General features: G+C 48.9%; 7 protein-coding genes and 1 non-coding gene across 8 annotated transcripts; 4 read left to right on the forward strand and 4 right to left on the reverse strand.

The window, feature by feature from the left end:
* Positions 1-19: 19 nt before the first annotated feature.
* Positions 20-2,612, forward strand: LOC9657483. Its single transcript, XM_024661966.1, has 6 exons — positions 20-413; positions 482-585; positions 657-842; positions 902-2,079; positions 2,136-2,386; positions 2,443-2,612. Exons 1-6 carry the CDS (start codon positions 58-60, stop codon positions 2,480-2,482), a joined length of 2,115 nt encoding a protein of 704 aa, XP_024517734.1. The 5' UTR covers positions 20-57; the 3' UTR covers positions 2,483-2,612.
* A 716-nt stretch (positions 2,613-3,328) lies between these two features.
* On the forward strand, positions 3,329-4,876 carry LOC112341561 (galactoside 2-alpha-L-fucosyltransferase-like). The gene has a single exon (XM_024661869.1). It carries the CDS (start codon positions 3,329-3,331, stop codon positions 4,874-4,876), a length of 1,548 nt encoding a protein of 515 aa, XP_024517637.1.
* Positions 4,877-5,509: 633 nt separating this feature from the next.
* TRNAT-UGU lies at positions 5,510-5,581 on the reverse strand. The gene has a single exon. It is a non-coding gene; the product is annotated as a tRNA-Thr (tRNA).
* Positions 5,582-5,621: 40 nt separating this feature from the next.
* On the forward strand, positions 5,622-6,713 carry LOC9656089 (phosducin-like protein 3). The gene is made up of 4 exons (XM_002987965.2): positions 5,622-5,908; positions 5,996-6,139; positions 6,195-6,403; positions 6,475-6,713. The coding sequence occupies exons 1-4, from the start codon at positions 5,667-5,669 to the stop codon at positions 6,618-6,620; spliced, it is 741 nt and encodes a 246-aa protein (XP_002988011.1). The 5' UTR covers positions 5,622-5,666; the 3' UTR covers positions 6,621-6,713.
* LOC9656090 (E3 ubiquitin-protein ligase Topors) lies at positions 6,688-9,368 on the reverse strand. Its single transcript, XM_002988047.2, has 7 exons — positions 9,221-9,368; positions 9,061-9,143; positions 7,693-8,402; positions 7,433-7,621; positions 7,304-7,358; positions 6,950-7,227; positions 6,688-6,891 (listed from the first exon to the last, which is right to left on the reverse strand). Exons 3-7 carry the CDS (start codon positions 8,325-8,327, stop codon positions 6,810-6,812), a joined length of 1,239 nt encoding a protein of 412 aa, XP_002988093.1. The 5' UTR covers positions 8,328-8,402; positions 9,061-9,143; positions 9,221-9,368; the 3' UTR covers positions 6,688-6,809.
* A 585-nt stretch (positions 9,369-9,953) lies between these two features.
* LOC9657484 (protein RAE1) lies at positions 9,954-11,788 on the reverse strand. The gene is made up of 11 exons (XM_002988048.2): positions 11,700-11,788; positions 11,566-11,652; positions 11,447-11,515; positions 11,143-11,336; positions 10,929-11,070; positions 10,791-10,871; positions 10,606-10,734; positions 10,478-10,555; positions 10,344-10,415; positions 10,204-10,281; positions 9,954-10,140 (listed from the first exon to the last, which is right to left on the reverse strand). Exons 1-11 carry the CDS (start codon positions 11,757-11,759, stop codon positions 10,090-10,092), a joined length of 1,041 nt encoding a protein of 346 aa, XP_002988094.1. The 5' UTR covers positions 11,760-11,788; the 3' UTR covers positions 9,954-10,089.
* Positions 11,789-11,963: 175 nt separating this feature from the next.
* On the forward strand, positions 11,964-14,416 carry LOC9657485. Its single transcript, XM_024661949.1, has 17 exons — positions 11,964-12,094; positions 12,150-12,215; positions 12,306-12,476; positions 12,531-12,605; positions 12,675-12,825; positions 12,874-12,947; positions 13,007-13,080; positions 13,133-13,242; positions 13,301-13,338; positions 13,384-13,513; positions 13,564-13,635; positions 13,688-13,735; positions 13,779-13,807; positions 13,860-14,006; positions 14,071-14,142; positions 14,198-14,337; positions 14,381-14,416. Exons 1-16 carry the CDS (start codon positions 11,969-11,971, stop codon positions 14,333-14,335), a joined length of 1,521 nt encoding a protein of 506 aa, XP_024517717.1. The 5' UTR covers positions 11,964-11,968; the 3' UTR covers positions 14,336-14,337; positions 14,381-14,416.
* On the reverse strand, positions 14,325-15,965 carry LOC9656091 (B3 domain-containing protein Os11g0197600). The gene is made up of 3 exons (XM_002988049.2): positions 15,854-15,965; positions 14,967-15,785; positions 14,325-14,878 (listed from the first exon to the last, which is right to left on the reverse strand). Exons 1-3 carry the CDS (start codon positions 15,896-15,898, stop codon positions 14,438-14,440), a joined length of 1,305 nt encoding a protein of 434 aa, XP_002988095.1. The 5' UTR covers positions 15,899-15,965; the 3' UTR covers positions 14,325-14,437.
* Between the last annotated feature and the right edge of the window lie 528 nt (positions 15,966-16,493).

Raw genomic sequence — 16,493 nt, forward strand, 5'->3', positions numbered from 1 at the left:
GACCGTTGGGCGTGTTAGGTTAAAATTCATATTTCTTGCACGCCACAGCTTCTCTCCATGCCGGGCGTGTCTCGATTCTCCGAGAATGGGCTCGCGCTGCCGGCCAGGCCGTCGTCATCGCAGAAGAAGAAGAGACGGGCAAGGCATCAGCAGCAGCAGCAGCAGGCGAGCTATGTCCGCAAGAGTGTCACAATGTCACGGAAGAAGAAGCGGCAGGGCAGTGTGGAGGACGCGATGCGAGCTTATCGAGCACAGCTTCGTCCCCTCCTTGATGCTATCAGGTTTGTGGAGTCGAGCAATAGGGTGGATTGTCCCGATGGAGACGGTGGTGCCAGCATTGGGCCTCTCCAGATCTCCGAGCACTACCATGTCGATGCCTGGAAGAACAAGCGAGCATCCTGGCTACGCTGCCGGTATGTTTCTTCTTCTCTTTCTTCGTTCTCTATGCTTCTTCGTTGGTTTCTTACACTAGTTAGTCCAGAGATTTAGAGCACGCGGAGAACACAGTGGTGGCATATTGGATGAGGTACTGCTCGGAAGCTCTAACACAACATGACTGGGAAATTCTAGCTAAGATTCACAATGGTACGAAGTGGTGTGATGGATGGAATCTAGCAGCTTTGCTGATGGTTCGTTTTTCCTCTTTGAGACTGTAGGTGGTCCTCAAGGTCCTCAGAGAGAGAAGACAACGTATTACTGGAGCAAGGTGTGCAGGTACCTGGAAGAGAATCACAGGCACGTCTCTCCCTTTCCGTCGCCTGCGAGACCCGAATGTAAGATCTATCCATCAACTTCCAAGTTTACGAATCTGGACAAACGAATAGAATGCAAGCTGAAGCACGGTGAGGCTCCCCTTCATCTCTCTTTGCCAAGGATTTTCTAAATGTTTCTCCATCTACAGGTTTGAAAGTCCTAGCTGCAGAAAGACGATTGCCGATTGTTAACAAGCACCCCAGGCTTCAAGTACGAAGGCTCCCTTTCACGGACATTTCTTCCACAGCATTAAACGTTTGCTCTTCCCGCCACGAGCCGGGGAGGCTCATAGACGATCTGAGCATTCAACGTTTGGGACTGGAATATAGCTTCTTGAGTTCCGAGTCTGCAGTCGAACTAGACTCGGAGAACCAACCTTTGAAGCAAAGTTCCAGCGACGATGAGAAAGGTTTCGCTACGCCATCCGTCAAGAAGAAGGAAGGAGGAGTCGACAGGCTGCAAGATCTTCACGAAGAAGCTGTAGAATGTCGTAGTTCCAGCGCTCGCAACCTCGACATTCTCTATTCTTCTGAGTTATCAGAACAAAAGGAGGAGGAGATTCTTACGGAGTTGGCTCGGCTACTGCCACTGGACCTGTCGGAGTGTGTCGACAGAAGAAACGATGAAAGCTTTGAGTTCCCTCCAGTTCCAGAGCAGGCTGACTACGCGACGCCGGTTATGAATCCAGACAGCCGAGCTATGCAAGTCGCTGCTGAGAACGTTCCTGGGACTGGTGCTGAGACTGCGATTTCCACTCCAAAGCGCAAAACCTCTGCCTCGCTTGATTTTGATGCAACTTTTACGCTGCTTGAGCAGCTGGAAAGACCGGAGTCCTCTCTTTCCTCGGGTGCGGAGAAGAAATTGATGTCCGAGCTGGCGGACTTGCTTGACTTGCCACAGGCGGCCACTCCACCGCGGCAGACGGAGCAAGAAGAAGACGAACTCGCCAAGCACACTGCGAAGCTAAGTCTTGCGGACTTTCTACTTGAGATACCAGACCCGTCGGCTTCGATAGAGTACGTCAAGGCCTTGTTCTCCTGCGAGAACATCCTGCTGGAGAAGCTTTGTCACAAAGTTGGAGGTCTGGAAGAGTCACTAGATTCCTCGGAACCAATGCCAGTGCCACCTCCAGCTGCAAGCATAAGAACGGAGGAGTCCCGGACAGGCAACTCTAGTTTTGGCGCCGGATGCACTTGCCACTCTAGCGACAATCGCTTGACATCGTCCTTGAAGAGGCTCTGTGCAGTGTGGGAGGAGCAAGACGTCGATCTACTGACCCGTTCCTTGAGGTTTAAGATGCTCACTGCGAGCAGCTCTTCATCTGAGGTATGTGAATCCCGTATACACCAGGCACTACAGAAATGATGCTTCTTTTCTTCCAGCTTTCTACAAAAGAGGCACCGTGCATCGCCTGGGAGATCCACGCGTTGCAGAACATCGACAAGAGTGCTAAGTCTCGAAGGGCTGCAAAGGAGCTTATACAGCAGCAAAGAGATAAGATTTACATCAACATAGGCGCCTATGCGAGCAGGAGTGAGAGGCATCAGCTCTATTCGGCATGGGGGGTTCGCAGGCTATCAACAGGCCGGCTCAAAAAGATCGTCTACGACCTTATGTGGAGGGATACAAAGAGGTAAAAAGCTCATCAACTTAAGAGTGAGCACTAACACTAACCGAGAACATTGGCAGGTATTCTCATAGCGCTGAGCTCGTGAGCCTCTACCTCTGAGGATCTCGAGAGAAGGTATATCAGCCTACTGGGCCGCAGGTAGAAAGAATTTCGCCATTAGTTGTTGCATTTGCAGAAAGTGGAACTTCAATATTGGTTTACCATTGAGCAAACGTTTAGTGGTCTGGAAGAAATGTCTGTGAGAGGCACCTGAGGCCTGGAGTGCTTGTTAACAATCGGCATTTGTCTAGGACTGTAGATGGAGGAACTTTTAGAAAATCCTCACCATGGTTCTCACAGCCAGTCTTGGTGCTCCAACCATGGCACAAAAGGAGCACGACGAACAGCAAGCTTGGGCCCTGGAAACTTGGAGCTACACAAACTTCAAAGCGAATGAACGAAGAATTTCTCCTTGGTTGGTGATTACCAACCTGGAAATCTAAAGGAGAAATCTTGTTGGCTCCGGATGGTAAAACACAACAAGAGATCTTCTAGGAGACAACAAGAGATTTTCTAGCACACAAGGGTTGGAGATTTTCTACTGATAATAACCGTCCAAGTAGACTTCTGGGAGCACTCCTCTCTCGCTCATTCTATCCCTCACCTTGTCGAGAGTAATCGGGTCCCGAAGAGTGTCCTTGGTAACGTTGCCAACCCCACAACCCTCAATCAAATCCTTTGCCAGTGCCTCCCAGATCGCGGCTGGAGTCCACTTCTCCACTTCAGCCTCAAAGTAGCCATCTTCGATCACGTACATCACTTGATGGTATAGAGTTGTGATCTGGTACTAGCAGCTTTGCTGATGGTTCGTTTTTCTTCTTCGCGACTATAGCTGGCTCCGCTTGTATTCCATCGTTTGTCCAGATTTGCGATAGATCATACATTTCGGTCTCACAGGCAATGAAAATGAGAGATAGATTTTCTTCCAGGTATGGTGGTCTGAAGAGGGATGGTAATCACCAACGGAGTAGAAATATCTTTTCATTCGCGGCCTTAAAGTTTGGTAGGCAACGAACTCGAAGAATTCCAGGATCAGAAATGAGAAACTACAGCCCCAGCTTGCTGTTCGTCGTGTTCCTCTTCTCCGCGGCGGTGCTCTTATGGATTTTCGACAATTTTTCCGGCTCCGCAGAGTTGTCCCGGAGCCGAACTCTGGGATCAATTTTTCGCATCACCAACAACTACAACGTCAGCGACACTTGCAGAAGCAGGATCGAGTACGCTTCCTACAGCCGCCAACGATCGACAAGCTTCAAGCCATCCGAGTCACTCCACCGCAAAATCCTCGAGTACGAGGCCTTACACGCGAGGTGCTATCCGGGCCCTGAGCAGTGCTCGAACTGTACATGCAACTATCTCCTCTACGTCACCGCCGGCCAGGGGATGGGCAACAAGATGATAGCTCTGGTGGCAACTTTTCTCTACGGGCTGCTCACGGACAGGACAATGGTGATCGCCGGATTGGAGAACTTGGCCACGCTCTTCTGCGAGCCGTTTCCATTCAGCTCCTGGCTGGTGCCGCCGAGCTGGAAGCACCTCGAGGGGGCGCCGTTTGACGGCTCGAAGTGGATCGGAAGCTTGGTGGGATCTCTCAACTGCAGCCACGGTGTAAATTTCCCCGAGGTGGTGGTGGCCTATCTCGTGAGCAACTACAGGGACGAGGACAAGGCCTTCTTCTGCAAAGAACACCAGCAAGCGCTCCAGTCCAGCTCGAAGTGGATCGTTCTCTCGTCCGACCAGTACTTTGCTCCGGCGCTCTACAACGTCCCGGTTTTCAGGAGCAAGCTCGAGGAATGGTTTCCACAGGAGGAGGCCATCTTTCATCTCCTGGTGAGGTACCTCTTGCATCCCAGGGACGTGGTGTGGGACAGGACGGCCAGATACTATGATGCGTACCTGGCCCAAGCCGAGCTTCTAGTCGGGGTCCAGCTGCGAACTAGCAGCTGGTTCGCGCCATCCGACCTCGCCAACGATGCCTTCGACTGCCTGGTGCAACAAGGCGCGCTCGCGAACATCACCCAAGCGCGAGCTCCCAGATCGTCGCCGAGGAAGAGCAAGAAGGTGGCGGTGCTTGTGCTGTCGCTGGATGCGCAGTACTCGCAGACGCTCAAGAACAAGGTGCTGGGCTACGATCTGGAAGATGGTTCGTCGGTTTCGATCCACCAGCCAAGCGTGGAAGGGGTGCAAAACACCGGGAACCTGGATCACGATGCAAAGGCAGTGATGGAGATCTATCTGTTGTCAATGAGCGACGTGTTGGTGACGAGCCCGCCATCAACTTTTGGATACTCGGCGGTGGGGCTGGCGGGCGTGCGGCCCGTCCAGTTTGCGTGCTCGGGGGCCGGCTGCTCGGTGAGGGAGTCGATGGAGCCGTGCTACCACACGTACCCGGATCAGCAATTCATGCTGGACAACATCCAGCGATGCGAGTGCGAATTGGGATACAGGCTATAGATGTAACTTTCCATTCTTCCTCATTTGTTTGCTTGCAAATGCCCTGGTGGCGAAGACGTTTTCACCTTCATAATTTTTATTATTTTCTCTCATAAAAGTTGTGACGCCGATGGAAGGTTCTACAACAAGTTGGCTAATTCATTCTCTTGTGAGCTTCTCATTGGAGCAGACTAGTCAAAGACAGACTGCTTCATCTGCCGATGCCTTGATCATCGGCCTATAAGAAAAGATGCAAACTTTGCTCCAAGAAATACAATGTGAACTGTGAGGATCATTCTACCGTGGTCAACGGTGCTCTCCACTAAGACATTATAAAAACGCGGTATAGGGAACTACCATCGGATGAGTATGGTTTGATCCAGGCGTTTGATTGGAACGGGGAGAAGCGATTCGTCCATGCGCTGTTCGTGGTCAACCATGGTCTTGAGGTTGGTCAAGTACTCCCAATCAAACGGGGAGAAGCGATTTGTCCATGCGCTGGTTGGTCAACGATGGTCTTGAGGCTGGTCAAGTACTCCCCTCTGATTGGCGCTATGTTAAGGAATCAAATAAGGGCCGAAAGGTTTGCATCAATGAAATATAATAAAAGATCTCCGTTTCAACTATCAAAAAAGATGGCACCATTTTCATGCATGCCTCCACAGAGTATCGAACTCTGGGCCTTCAGTTTACAAGACTGACGCTCTACCACTGAGCTATAGAGGCGAAGACTTGAGAGGCAAGCTAGAGCCTACATTCTCTCGATGCGAGAGTATCTCTTTCGCAAGGGCTCTTTCTAGGGTTTCTGGCTATGGCGGACTATCACTTTGTCTTCAAGGACCCGCAAGGCCCTAGCACCGAATGGGACGACATCCAAAGGAAGCTCGGCAATCTCCCGCCCAAGCCGCCCGTGGAGAAGCCAGCGCCATGGCAGCCAGCGCCCGATCCCGGTAAGAGCAAGCAGTGGATCGATTCCAAGAGCGAGGAGGAGCTCCAGGAGCTCCAGGACGATCTGGATCTCGACGAGGATTCCAGATTTCTCGAGGAATACCGGTGAGTGGTAAGGGATTGTTTAGCCGAGCATTTATATAGTTTTTTGATCTATTACATTGCTCAGGACTTGGAAATTTCTTCTCACAGGAAGAAGAGATTGCTGGAGCTTAGCGAGGTTTCCAAGAGCGCGAAATTCGGTTCCTTGATCCACATCACTGGCTCGGACTTCATCCGAGAGGTTTCTCGTGCTCCTCCGGACGTGTGGGTCGTCGTGCATCTCTACAAAGACGGGTAATGACAGTTTCTCGAGGTTTCTTGCAAGAAATCCTTGTTCTTTGTCCTGCAGTGTTCCCGAGTGCCAGCTCTTGGGCCAATGCTTGGAAGAGCTCGCGAAAAAATATCCCGCCACGAAGTTCGTGAAGATCATCTCCACGGATTGCATAAACAACTACCCCGACTTCAACTTACCGACAGTGCTTGTTTACAACAATACCAACGTGAAGGCGACGCTGGTTGGATTGCATCACTTTGGTGGCAAGCGTTGCACACCCGAAGGTTAGATTTCCATCCTCTTGCTTAGTTTTCTCTCAGCAATCTTTCGTTGTTGCTAAGACCGAGTTTTGCAGACGTTGCTTTCACCCTGTGCCAAGTTGGGCCTGTTCTTGGAGAAGGCAGCAGCTCGGAGGCCATCCAGCAAAAGGTCCGGAGGGACTTTATCGAGAAAATTATTTCTAGACACGAGCAGGACAAGTCAGACTCGGAAGACGATTGATTCCATCGCCACAGAAGGGAAGCTTTTGTCTCCTTTTTCCTTTATCTCCCTCCTGCTGTTCCAGGAAAGCAAATCAATCTCTTTTCAAAGTCATTCATGGTACAAGGAAAATGGCTTCTTTTTTTTTACAGGTTGCTTGCGAGCTGTCTGTGAATCCTGTTAAACAATCTCCTAGCTATCCAGTCGCTTCTACAATAGCTGACGCTCGCCTTTAACGTACACCACGATGCTGTCATAAGTTTCCATCGTGTATGGACACTCGGCATAGCATCTGCGAAACATAAAATAACTTCCAGCTTGTAAGAACTCGCGAAACCAGACAAACTTACCTCAACTCGTGCCAAAACGTGGATGCGTTGCTACCGAGAAACCTCTCGAGCTGCGAAACGGCCTCGGACGAGCTCTGGCTCGAGCTCTTCCTCGGACCTTCGGGAGGATCATCCGACCCTTCTATCGCGTCGATTCTGTAAGAAAACCAGTGGCTGAGAACCAGTTGCTCTAACACGGAGTGATCTGTGTCCCCCAGGATGGCTTTCAGCTCTCGTGTGATCCAGGGTCTCAAACGACGCTCGGCTCTCGTCTTTGCGTCGAGATCATACGGCCTTAACTGCGAATAGAAACACCAACGAGTCAACAAACTGTCCTGAGAGAAAGTTTCAAAGCCAGTCACACACGAAACTTACTTCCATACGCTTCTTCACATTCAACGGAACGGCTCGAAGACCCTTCCTGTATATGCTGCAAGCAACACGCGGAAAGTGTCAACCAAGAACAAAAAAAAAGAAGAAAAACACACACCCACACAAACAGACCTTGTACGCCACGAAAGAGCTCTTTCTGTAAGAACTTCAGCAGTGAGCCTCTCCCTCTCAGCGGGGGATATGAAACATCTTTGCCGGGGCAAAGGGATTGATCTCCGGTACGATCTGCTGACCCTCGACTGCATGAGTTGTTGCAACCGCAATCTGGATCGAAATGTCATAGTGCTCCTGACAACTTCTCTGGAAACAAGAGAAAGAAGTCTAGTGTAGCTAAAGTCACGCCAAACTCTGGAAAAAAAAAGTTTTCTTACCTCTCCAGCCTTGCTTGGTTCCTACTCGTGCTCGTCCGCCTCTCGGGAAGCACGCTGGAGGGCCTCCCATCCGTGGACAGCCGATAGTCCGATGTAGAAATTCGAAAGTCGCTCAAGGACAACCTGTAATCCTCGGCTGTGGAGAGCCTGTAGTCCAAAGAAGGCCTGTAGTCGAGCGGCGGCAAAATCCTCTCGACCCGCTTCTGCCCCTTGATGGTGTGGTACCAACCTGTGAACTCGGCCTTGCAAAGCGGGCACGACCTGCGAACTTTGCTCCACTCCTCGATGCAGCCGACGCAGAAGCTGTGCATGCACCACCACAGCGACGCGTTCTTCGACTCCTCAATCGCCCCGAGACAGATCGGACAGACGTGCTCTGCCTCGGCCCCCTTTTCCTCGTCCTCGCGATGCATTGGCAACCGAGAAGGTTGCCTCAGCTCGAACGTTATCTCGTGCTGCTGATGCTGCTGTGAACAAGCCCGTGCAAGCCCAGGCATGATGGCTCCACCGTGCTGTGAGCTGATAGACGTCTCGGCGGGGCGAAAGCTCCAAACTTGAAGTGAAGGGAGCCACACAAAGTTCCCGCTACTGCTGGTGGTGGCGGTGTTGGAGTTGGATCTCTCGACGGGGTTCATCAACTCGGGGAGGTCTTGCGAGGCTGTGTTTTCAGTTGCTGTCGGAAGGAATCCTGCTTATCCTGCCAGAAGCGTCTGCACATCCCAACAAGGCACCTATCAATCGCAACGCAAATGCACTTACGAGTTGCAACATGACAAACGTAGAGGAACATAATGCCGAACAAACAGTAAAGGCCAGACAAGAACTACAGCCAAGCCAAACTCAAAAGCCAAAAAGGAAGGGAACCCAGGGACGATTTGGCTGCTCGACCGAAAAACAGGAGCGGATGCATCACAGCAACTGGGTAACCACTCTTCGATCGAACTTCTGAGCCGCATCCAGCCATCGAAAGAGATAGACGGATTGGAATATGATGCAAGAAGGGGGGGACAGACCAAGCCCAGCAAAAGTGGTGTGGTGCTTTCAGTTCAAATAGCATTCAATGCTTCCATAAAAGCTGTGCTAGTATAGCAATTCGCGTTTTTTTCTTTCTTTCCTGGCTTCCATAACCACTCAAGCTGGAAGCAAGGACCGACTTTGAGACAAACCAGTCCCATCTTCCACTCACAGGAGAAAAGAAAAGCAACAGATCAAAGCAAGAAAACCAAGAGATCAAACCAAACACACGAGTTTTTCGCTCTAGATCCAAAGCAAAGAGGCCAGACGGGATGGATGGACTGACCACACTCGGCCAAATTCGCAGTTCAAACATGGAAAGCATAAGGATGAGGCACGCATTTAATGACTTACCAAATTCTTCGCTCCGAGCTAGCTCTTTCAAACCAATGAACCACCTGTTGCCAGTTCCTGCGAAGATTCCAATTCCCTCCTCGCTTTGGATCAAGAAAGAAAACCCCATTAGATCAAAATCCAAGAGAACGCGAGAGAATTTCTTAGAGGCTAAGCTAACCTGTGCTTGCTGCTTAATCCATCGCGGCGCCGGACTGGAATGCTCGACAATGTGAATCGCGGCGGCAGCACGGCGGATCGCGGCTTAAATACCCCCCCTTCTTGCTCCAAGACAAGAATTAGGGTTCTGGGCTACACGCCGCCATAGCCGTGGACCTCTGGAAAAAAGGGGGGAAAAGGGCGAGCCCACAAAATCCACGCTGGAGGAACCGGCGCCAACATGGCAGGATGTCAGCGGTCAGATGGATGGGACGGTTTTGGGTCGCAGGCCACGCGGCGCCAGCTAATCGTGACAGGTGTTCTCCCTGGCATCTTCACCGTATCTTCTTGTCGTTAATATCTCCCATGATCACAGTGATATTTGCCGATCAAACAAAAACCATGGCCTCGATAGATCCTTTGAGCGAAGTGCTTTTGTCAAAACTTCGTTGGCTGGGCGATTAAATTCTATTAATCTCGGTCGTCCAATCCATTTCGGACCACGAGGAATAATTCCGACACGTGTAGCGAGTATTTTAATCGAGAGCACCGCAACACCGAAAGTTCGAAAAAATTTATACTACTATCAGCGAGCTTTGGAAGAATGAGAAATATTTTTTCACATTCTTCTATACTATGATGTGATAAGCATGTGAAGTGAAGAGTGTATCACACTTCTCTTTCGGAGATTGCCTTTACAGTGTGTACTGACCGACCAGTCACTGCAAAGCCCATGTCACCTAAATCAAACACAGTGAGATTTAAAGGTTAGTTAACTTTCATCTTGCGTTAAGATTCACTCAGCTTGTTCTTCACAGGAAAAAAAAAGGCAAAGCAAAACGAAAGCTCCGGCCATTGCCAAGGCCGTGCAAAACCTTTCTGGAGATTACTTTACTTTCTAGTGCTGTTGGGAGCGCGTGGCTTGGATTTGATTTCGGCCTCCTGCACAAACAATCACTCAAGTGAGAAAAATTCCTTGAAAGCGATGTAAAACACAGCTCCTACCAGTATTGGATGCAGTAGGATATAATTGTTTGATCCCGGGACGTGATTCTCAGCACCCCTGCTCCAGTCATAGCTCACCTGTGCATAGAATGGACAGATGAATAAAACTGGAAAGGAAAAGTGAACAAACAAACACTCACGGCATACGCAAAGATAGTGCCATCGTAGTTGAAAGTGCTACAAGGAATTGGTAGGCTGCACCTCTGAAACGCCTGTGGAGAAAAAGAGAGATAACGCACCGAAACACACCAACAAAGAAGAGTGAAAATTCTACCTTGAGCCTCTGCTTGCTGTCCTTGTCCCAGAAGTTAAAAGCACCATCAGAGCCTGATGTAGCGAATGTTCCAAACACCTGCGCATAAAGGCCAGTTAACACAGCTTCAAAGGAAGAGATTGACTCACGGGATGAAAATTGATCGCATTCACTGAAAACACGTCGTTCGCTTCCCTGTGGCACTTGAATGTGAAGTTCTTCGATTGCTGCGCGTCGTCAATGTGCTGGATGGCTACTCTGCCTTCGATAGAGCCCACCTGTTTTGGAAGCGAGATTTACGAAACTACATCACCACTGTGCTTAGACAGCTTACCAGAAAACCTTGTTTGTCAGGAAAGGTTGAGACACAGCGCGTCATGAACTTTAAAGGCGATTGAATTCTCTTGAATTCTTGCTGCGCAGGAAGAACAAACAAGTTAAAAAGAAAGACCCGTGTAAAAAAAAAGCTTACTCGAGGATTGGTGAGATTGAAGATGCTAATATTTCTGTCCGCTGTTGCGACAACCATCAGGGGATAGCGGACGCTCATCGAGTGACATTTCTCGGGAAGTTGCTGGGTGTGAGCAGGAGACTGAGATCGTAAATCCCAATACCTGCGAGAACATTAGAACCTTCACATTCCTCGAGGAGAAAAAGGAAAAAAAAAACGAGAGAGATGACCATACTTGAGAGTTTTATCCCAGCTCCCTGTAACAAGGAAGTTCATCTCTGGAATCCACGATATCTCTTTCACAGGCGCATCATGCATTCCCACCGTTACTGACTGGTTTCCGGATGAAAGAGGCCACATCTTGACCTGTTTATCGCATCCTCCTGAGAAGACAGTCGTGCCATCATCCTTCCAAGCCGAGCACAATACCTGAGAAAAAAGCGAAAAGAAAGCTTAGCTCTCGAGCCAAGGAAATATCCAATCTTGAAAAACTTAGAACAAGTCTAGATCCTTTTTTTTCGAGCATGTAAAAGACTTACTGGTTGATCATGCTGCGTGGCTGCCTTTGCAACACTGGTTCCATTCGGCTGGATTTCCCAGCATCGCACCTGGTAGAAAAGCGGGTCACAAAACTTGTAGAGGAAGCAATCTCACAAACCTGATTGTCCCAGGATGTGGCGATGAGATGGTTCGCTTTGGGGCTAAACGAGAGGCTGGAGATGCCGTCTGTCGGCCGCTCTGCGATCTGACACACCCGTAAGCGAGATTCTTGCGCGAGATTGATGCGCGTACCTCGAAAGATTTGTTCGGATTGTGAGACGGAGCGTTCTGTGTGACGCCGAAAGTCGCCATAGCGAAGCGATGCTATTAGGGTTCTTCGTCCATCAAAGCCCTCTGTAAATAAAGGCACGCAAAAACTTTTCCCGCTCGAAAGTTTAGGGTTTTGATCCAGCTACACTCGGAATTTCTAGGGTCGCCAAATGGCCGATTTGTTCCCTCGATCTTGCGCATTCTATGGCCGATCGCAGCTTCTTCTTGACAGCGGCTTCACGAAGATCTCCATGGCGCTCAAGAGTCCGAGCGCTTCTCTGGCTGCCGCGATCTGTGTGGAGATTTCTCAGCTGCTCGGAGAGAATGAATGCGCGGCATTCTCTCTCGATGACCAGAACATCACGGTTGTTTTCGAGGTAAGAAATCCATGAATATATCAGTGACATCGATCGATTTCTTGCTCTTTCCCAGGGCAGTAAGCATAAGAAATTTGCGTCTCGTCTCGGGCGTGAACGCGTGAAGCTAGAGCACCAACAGGTACATGGATTTAAGAATCTATACCTGTTGAGATTGCTGTGTTGCTCAATCTGGGATTTGTAGAACTTATATCTTGTGAAACTCTCGCAGATGATGCTCGAGCTTGATGGCGAAGAAGTCTCTAGTGGCTTACTTCTGCAAGAGGCTGTTCGTCACTCACTGGTCTCTTCATTGGTTAGAAAAGGATGGACGTTTTTGCGAGGAGGCTCTCTTGTATTTGGTACTATTCAGGAAGGACTGCCACTGGAAACTGTGTCTGTGGTAAGATATCCTTTACGAATTGGCACTGCTAAGTTTTTCTTTCTCCTGGACCAGGATGTACATCTCGAATCTAATGGCCATATAGTTTTGCTCCTGTCACCAGACGTGACGAGTATTCATTTCGCTAAGGTATGCATGCAATCATGCTTCTCTCAACTTCATTGGATGTTCTAATCTTTTAGTGGCGCGTTAACACAGATAGTGGAAGGCATGCCAGAGGCCTATAAGAAGCGATTCGAGCAAGAAGAGTTTGTTTCGATAGAAGAGTATTGTCTGCAAGATGACGAGAGAACTATCAACGAGTTTGAGTGCTGCGTTCTTCCATATATGAGGAACGGCTATGCTGTGGGTGAGTGAATATGCGCTCTTTTGAAGGCTAAGACTCTTGTGCCTCCAGGACTTTGCAAAACAATGCGTGGTCTAAACGATGACGACGACATGGAGCTCCGCAAGCAATTGTGGAAGAAGCAGGTCCTTTTTACTACTTGGACAAATATATGCCTGTATCAACATAGCAAAAGCTTCTTCAGAATGGACTTCAATTTACAGGAGACTGCTACTATGTCAAAATATGCTTCTCACTGGACTCAGGCGAGTTTTCATGGTAATTGACAGGCATAACATGTACACTCTGATAGCTCGTACTCAACGTGCAGGTTTCCATCGTCCCTGGTGATGAAAAAATCTGGTTTCTTTCCTGTAGTGCCATCGCTCAGATGCTCTCTAATGCTACGTGTTTTGCAGCACTTTTTTAGTGATGCTGCAGGTGAGACTCTGTGGCTGTTTGTCATTGTGAGATTCTCACAGAGTGTGCTTGTTGTCAGCGTGGGATTTCTTTTGTTCTGGGAGAATCGATTTTAAGGTATGTCTGCAATATTTATGCTCGAGTTTCTTAGCTGTTTACTAGGAGCTTGAAATCGACAGTAACTCCTCGCTGCCATGGACAAGAGCCGCGAGTTTGCCAGATACGCCACGGATTTCCTTGAATGGCATGAAGACTGCATCCATTTCTGCCTTGCAACCGGATAATTTACTCAGTAAGCTCCTCCTTTACTTTACCGGTGAATAATCTGCCTTTCTATTACAGAGTCCCTCCGTGCTAGAGTAACCACTGAAGTAGGAAAGCCAGCAGCTAAAGTTTCACAGGCATCATGTGAAAGTATGTTCCACCTTGCCTTGCTGCTGTGCTAACGTTCTCGAGCAAATTGAAGCTGCTAGGCCAGTGACGAGGACGCTTCTAGTTCCAAACTTGAAAAGAGGTACTCACTTGGCTAACCTGGTTGATGACCAGTGTTGTTTCAGGTCATTCAACAGTGAACAAGGCTCAGACAGTGAGTTTCTTATTTTATTTCGTTAGTCGCTCAATGCAACCTCTGCCGACAGGAGACGAAGAAAGAATCAAGCATGAAAAACAGGCCTCTCGACTTTAAGGCTCCTGCGAATGTTCAAGACAGCCAAACAGATTCTCAGCAAGCGGCAACGAAGAAAAGAACAACTGAGGCGACTTTCTCAAGAATCAAGCCTGCAGAGGTGAGTGCGTCTTTTCGTTCTTTCTTTCTGAATTGTGCTCTTACTTGGTTTTGTTTTTGAGAAGAACACCAAGAAAGTTCATGCCGCAGCCGTCGAGAAGAAGAAGAAACCTGAGAACGAAACCAACGACGCTCTGGTACACAATCTGATTGGTTTTCGTTGAGCTTGTTTACGATTCGATTTCTTTACAGGTGACGAAGAAAAACGCTGAGGGAAAACTCAAGGACCTGAGCGTGGCTGAGATGAAGAACTTCCTTCGATCTAGAAAGGCCAAACTTAGCGGGAAGAAAGAAGAGCTCATTGCCAGGATCCAGGAAGTACTCGGATGACGGTGAGCCACTCTTTTATTTCATGATCTAAAAGATTGTGTGCAGTGTTTCAATAATCAAAGTTGGCAGTCAAGCTGGTCACAAAACTCAATTTCTCTAAATCTAAATCACCTGTCCTGCATTCTCGTTGTCACCACCATCTCCGTTTTCACCGCCACCATCTTTCGCCTTCACACCGCCATCCCCGCAAAGCTTCTCCATTGCAGCGATGGCATCGCCTTCATCGACAGTCGCAAATCCTGCCTCTGCTACTTCACCAATCTCTCCATTGGCAATCGCTGGAGCCGATTGATTCGCCGCCACGCTTGAGCTTCCATCCGCCTTGAAAACGCTGATCCTCACCCCACTTTTGTTGAGCACCTCCAGGACGCACGCATCGTCGAGCTCCAGGTTGTGGAACTGTGCAACTTTGTTCCAGCCGCCACTGAAAGCTCGGTTTGCCGCGAGCCACTTGACATCCCACGGCTCTTTCACCGCGTTGCTCTCCACAGTCAGCATCTTGTTCTCGTGCGGGAGCTTCTCCGCAAAATCCTTTGGAATGGTCTGTGAGAAGAGAGAGAGAGAGAGAGAGAGAGAGAGGAGAGATCAGGATCACATACAAAATGGTAAGAACAAGGCAAAGATCTCTTACCAAGTAATAACATGGATGTAAGCAACTCTTCTTCATGACGATGGCGGTGCTTGGATTGGTGCTTGGAATGGTAGCCTTGAACGCCTCGGCTCGAAGGAGCGCCGGAGAGTCACAAGGAACATCCTGATTCTTCTTCTTCTTCTTTCCACTGCTCTTGGCGGTGGGCTCCTTGTTCTTCTCGCTGGATGAATCCATCTTGGAGACTTCCTCTTGCTTCCTCGAGGGAGGAGGCGTCTTCCTCGTCCTCTTTGGAGAATCGATCTTGGCCTTCTTTGGGGCAGGCGAGTCATCTTTGGCATCTGGAGATGGTGCTTTCGCTACTGGAGCTGAGGACCTCGTCATCCTGGAAGATCGCGGAAGAGCATCGCTAGCTTTGGCGGCAGAGACTAGAGGAGTGAAAGGCTCCCCTGCTGGATCCTCTGGCGGGATCTTGGTGACGACGAACTTCAAGCTGGAGCCGTCCTCCAGATGCACCAAGCAATCCTTGACGACCACTTCCATCGCCGCTGGCAAATCGTCCCTGGATCGCTTAAGCGCCGAGGAAGAGGAAACGCTCTTATTGGCGGGAGCTCCCACGCCTCCTTCCTTGGGCGATCCATCGCTGCCGAAGATCTCCAGGGCGAAGCGCCCGGCCGATTGATGACGGAAGACAAGGCAGTCGCCCTCGTTGAGCGCATTCCCGAGCCAAAACTCCTTCCAGCCCGTGGTGAAGGATCCGGAGCTTGCGTCGACTTGCCAGTCCCGGCCGCCATGCGCCAGAGCCACGGTGCCGCGGAAAGCTTCGTTGCGGTGCTTCTCATAGACTGGCCCGGGGATCGCCTGGAAACAGCAAACAAAACAGAGATTTCATACAATGTGGGGTGCGAAGAGGAAGAGGAAGGCAGTACCATGGCAGCCATGTCCGAGCTCGTCACGGTCTTGGCGAAGGACATCTTCTTTCTTGGGAGAAGTCGGAGCCTCGCAAAAATCCCTCCCAGGAGCCCTAAACGAAGCAGCTAATTTAAATTGTGAAATTAGTTTTAGGGTATTCAGTTTCCCTTTTTTGATATTCTTTATTTGAATTCTACAAAAAAGAGTCTGGACCTGGTGTTGGCATTTTTTACATACTTGAAAAAGGTTTGAAATTTTATTAGCTGGTAAAAGATGACACAAAGTAAACATGTAGTAAATGGGATATTTTCCTCACTCACCCAAGGTCGGTGCTAGAATAATTTATTGAAACAGTCCTTAGAGTTCATAATGTTGAAATATAAATAATGATGTTTTGCTCACCTAAACTTTTGTTAAAAATAAATGTGTTGAAAGTAAATTTATAAAGTTTATTAAGTGTTTCAAATTGGTTATTTAATGTTCATGCATTGTTAACTCTAAAAACCATTTGATATTATTTGCCAAGCAGTGTATATTTGAAATCCGTAACCAAGTAGTGTAGATTAATCAAAAAATTATAACAATGCGATTATAACAATGTTAGAAAAATAATGATTGTAAAGAGTTGTTAAAACCCAAGTTAAATTGCTAAACAAT

The sequence above is a fragment of the Selaginella moellendorffii genome, unplaced genomic scaffold, assembly GCF_000143415.4.
Source record: "Selaginella moellendorffii unplaced genomic scaffold, v1.0 SELMOscaffold_86, whole genome shotgun sequence".
Taxonomy (NCBI): domain Eukaryota; kingdom Viridiplantae; phylum Streptophyta; class Lycopodiopsida; order Selaginellales; family Selaginellaceae; genus Selaginella; species Selaginella moellendorffii.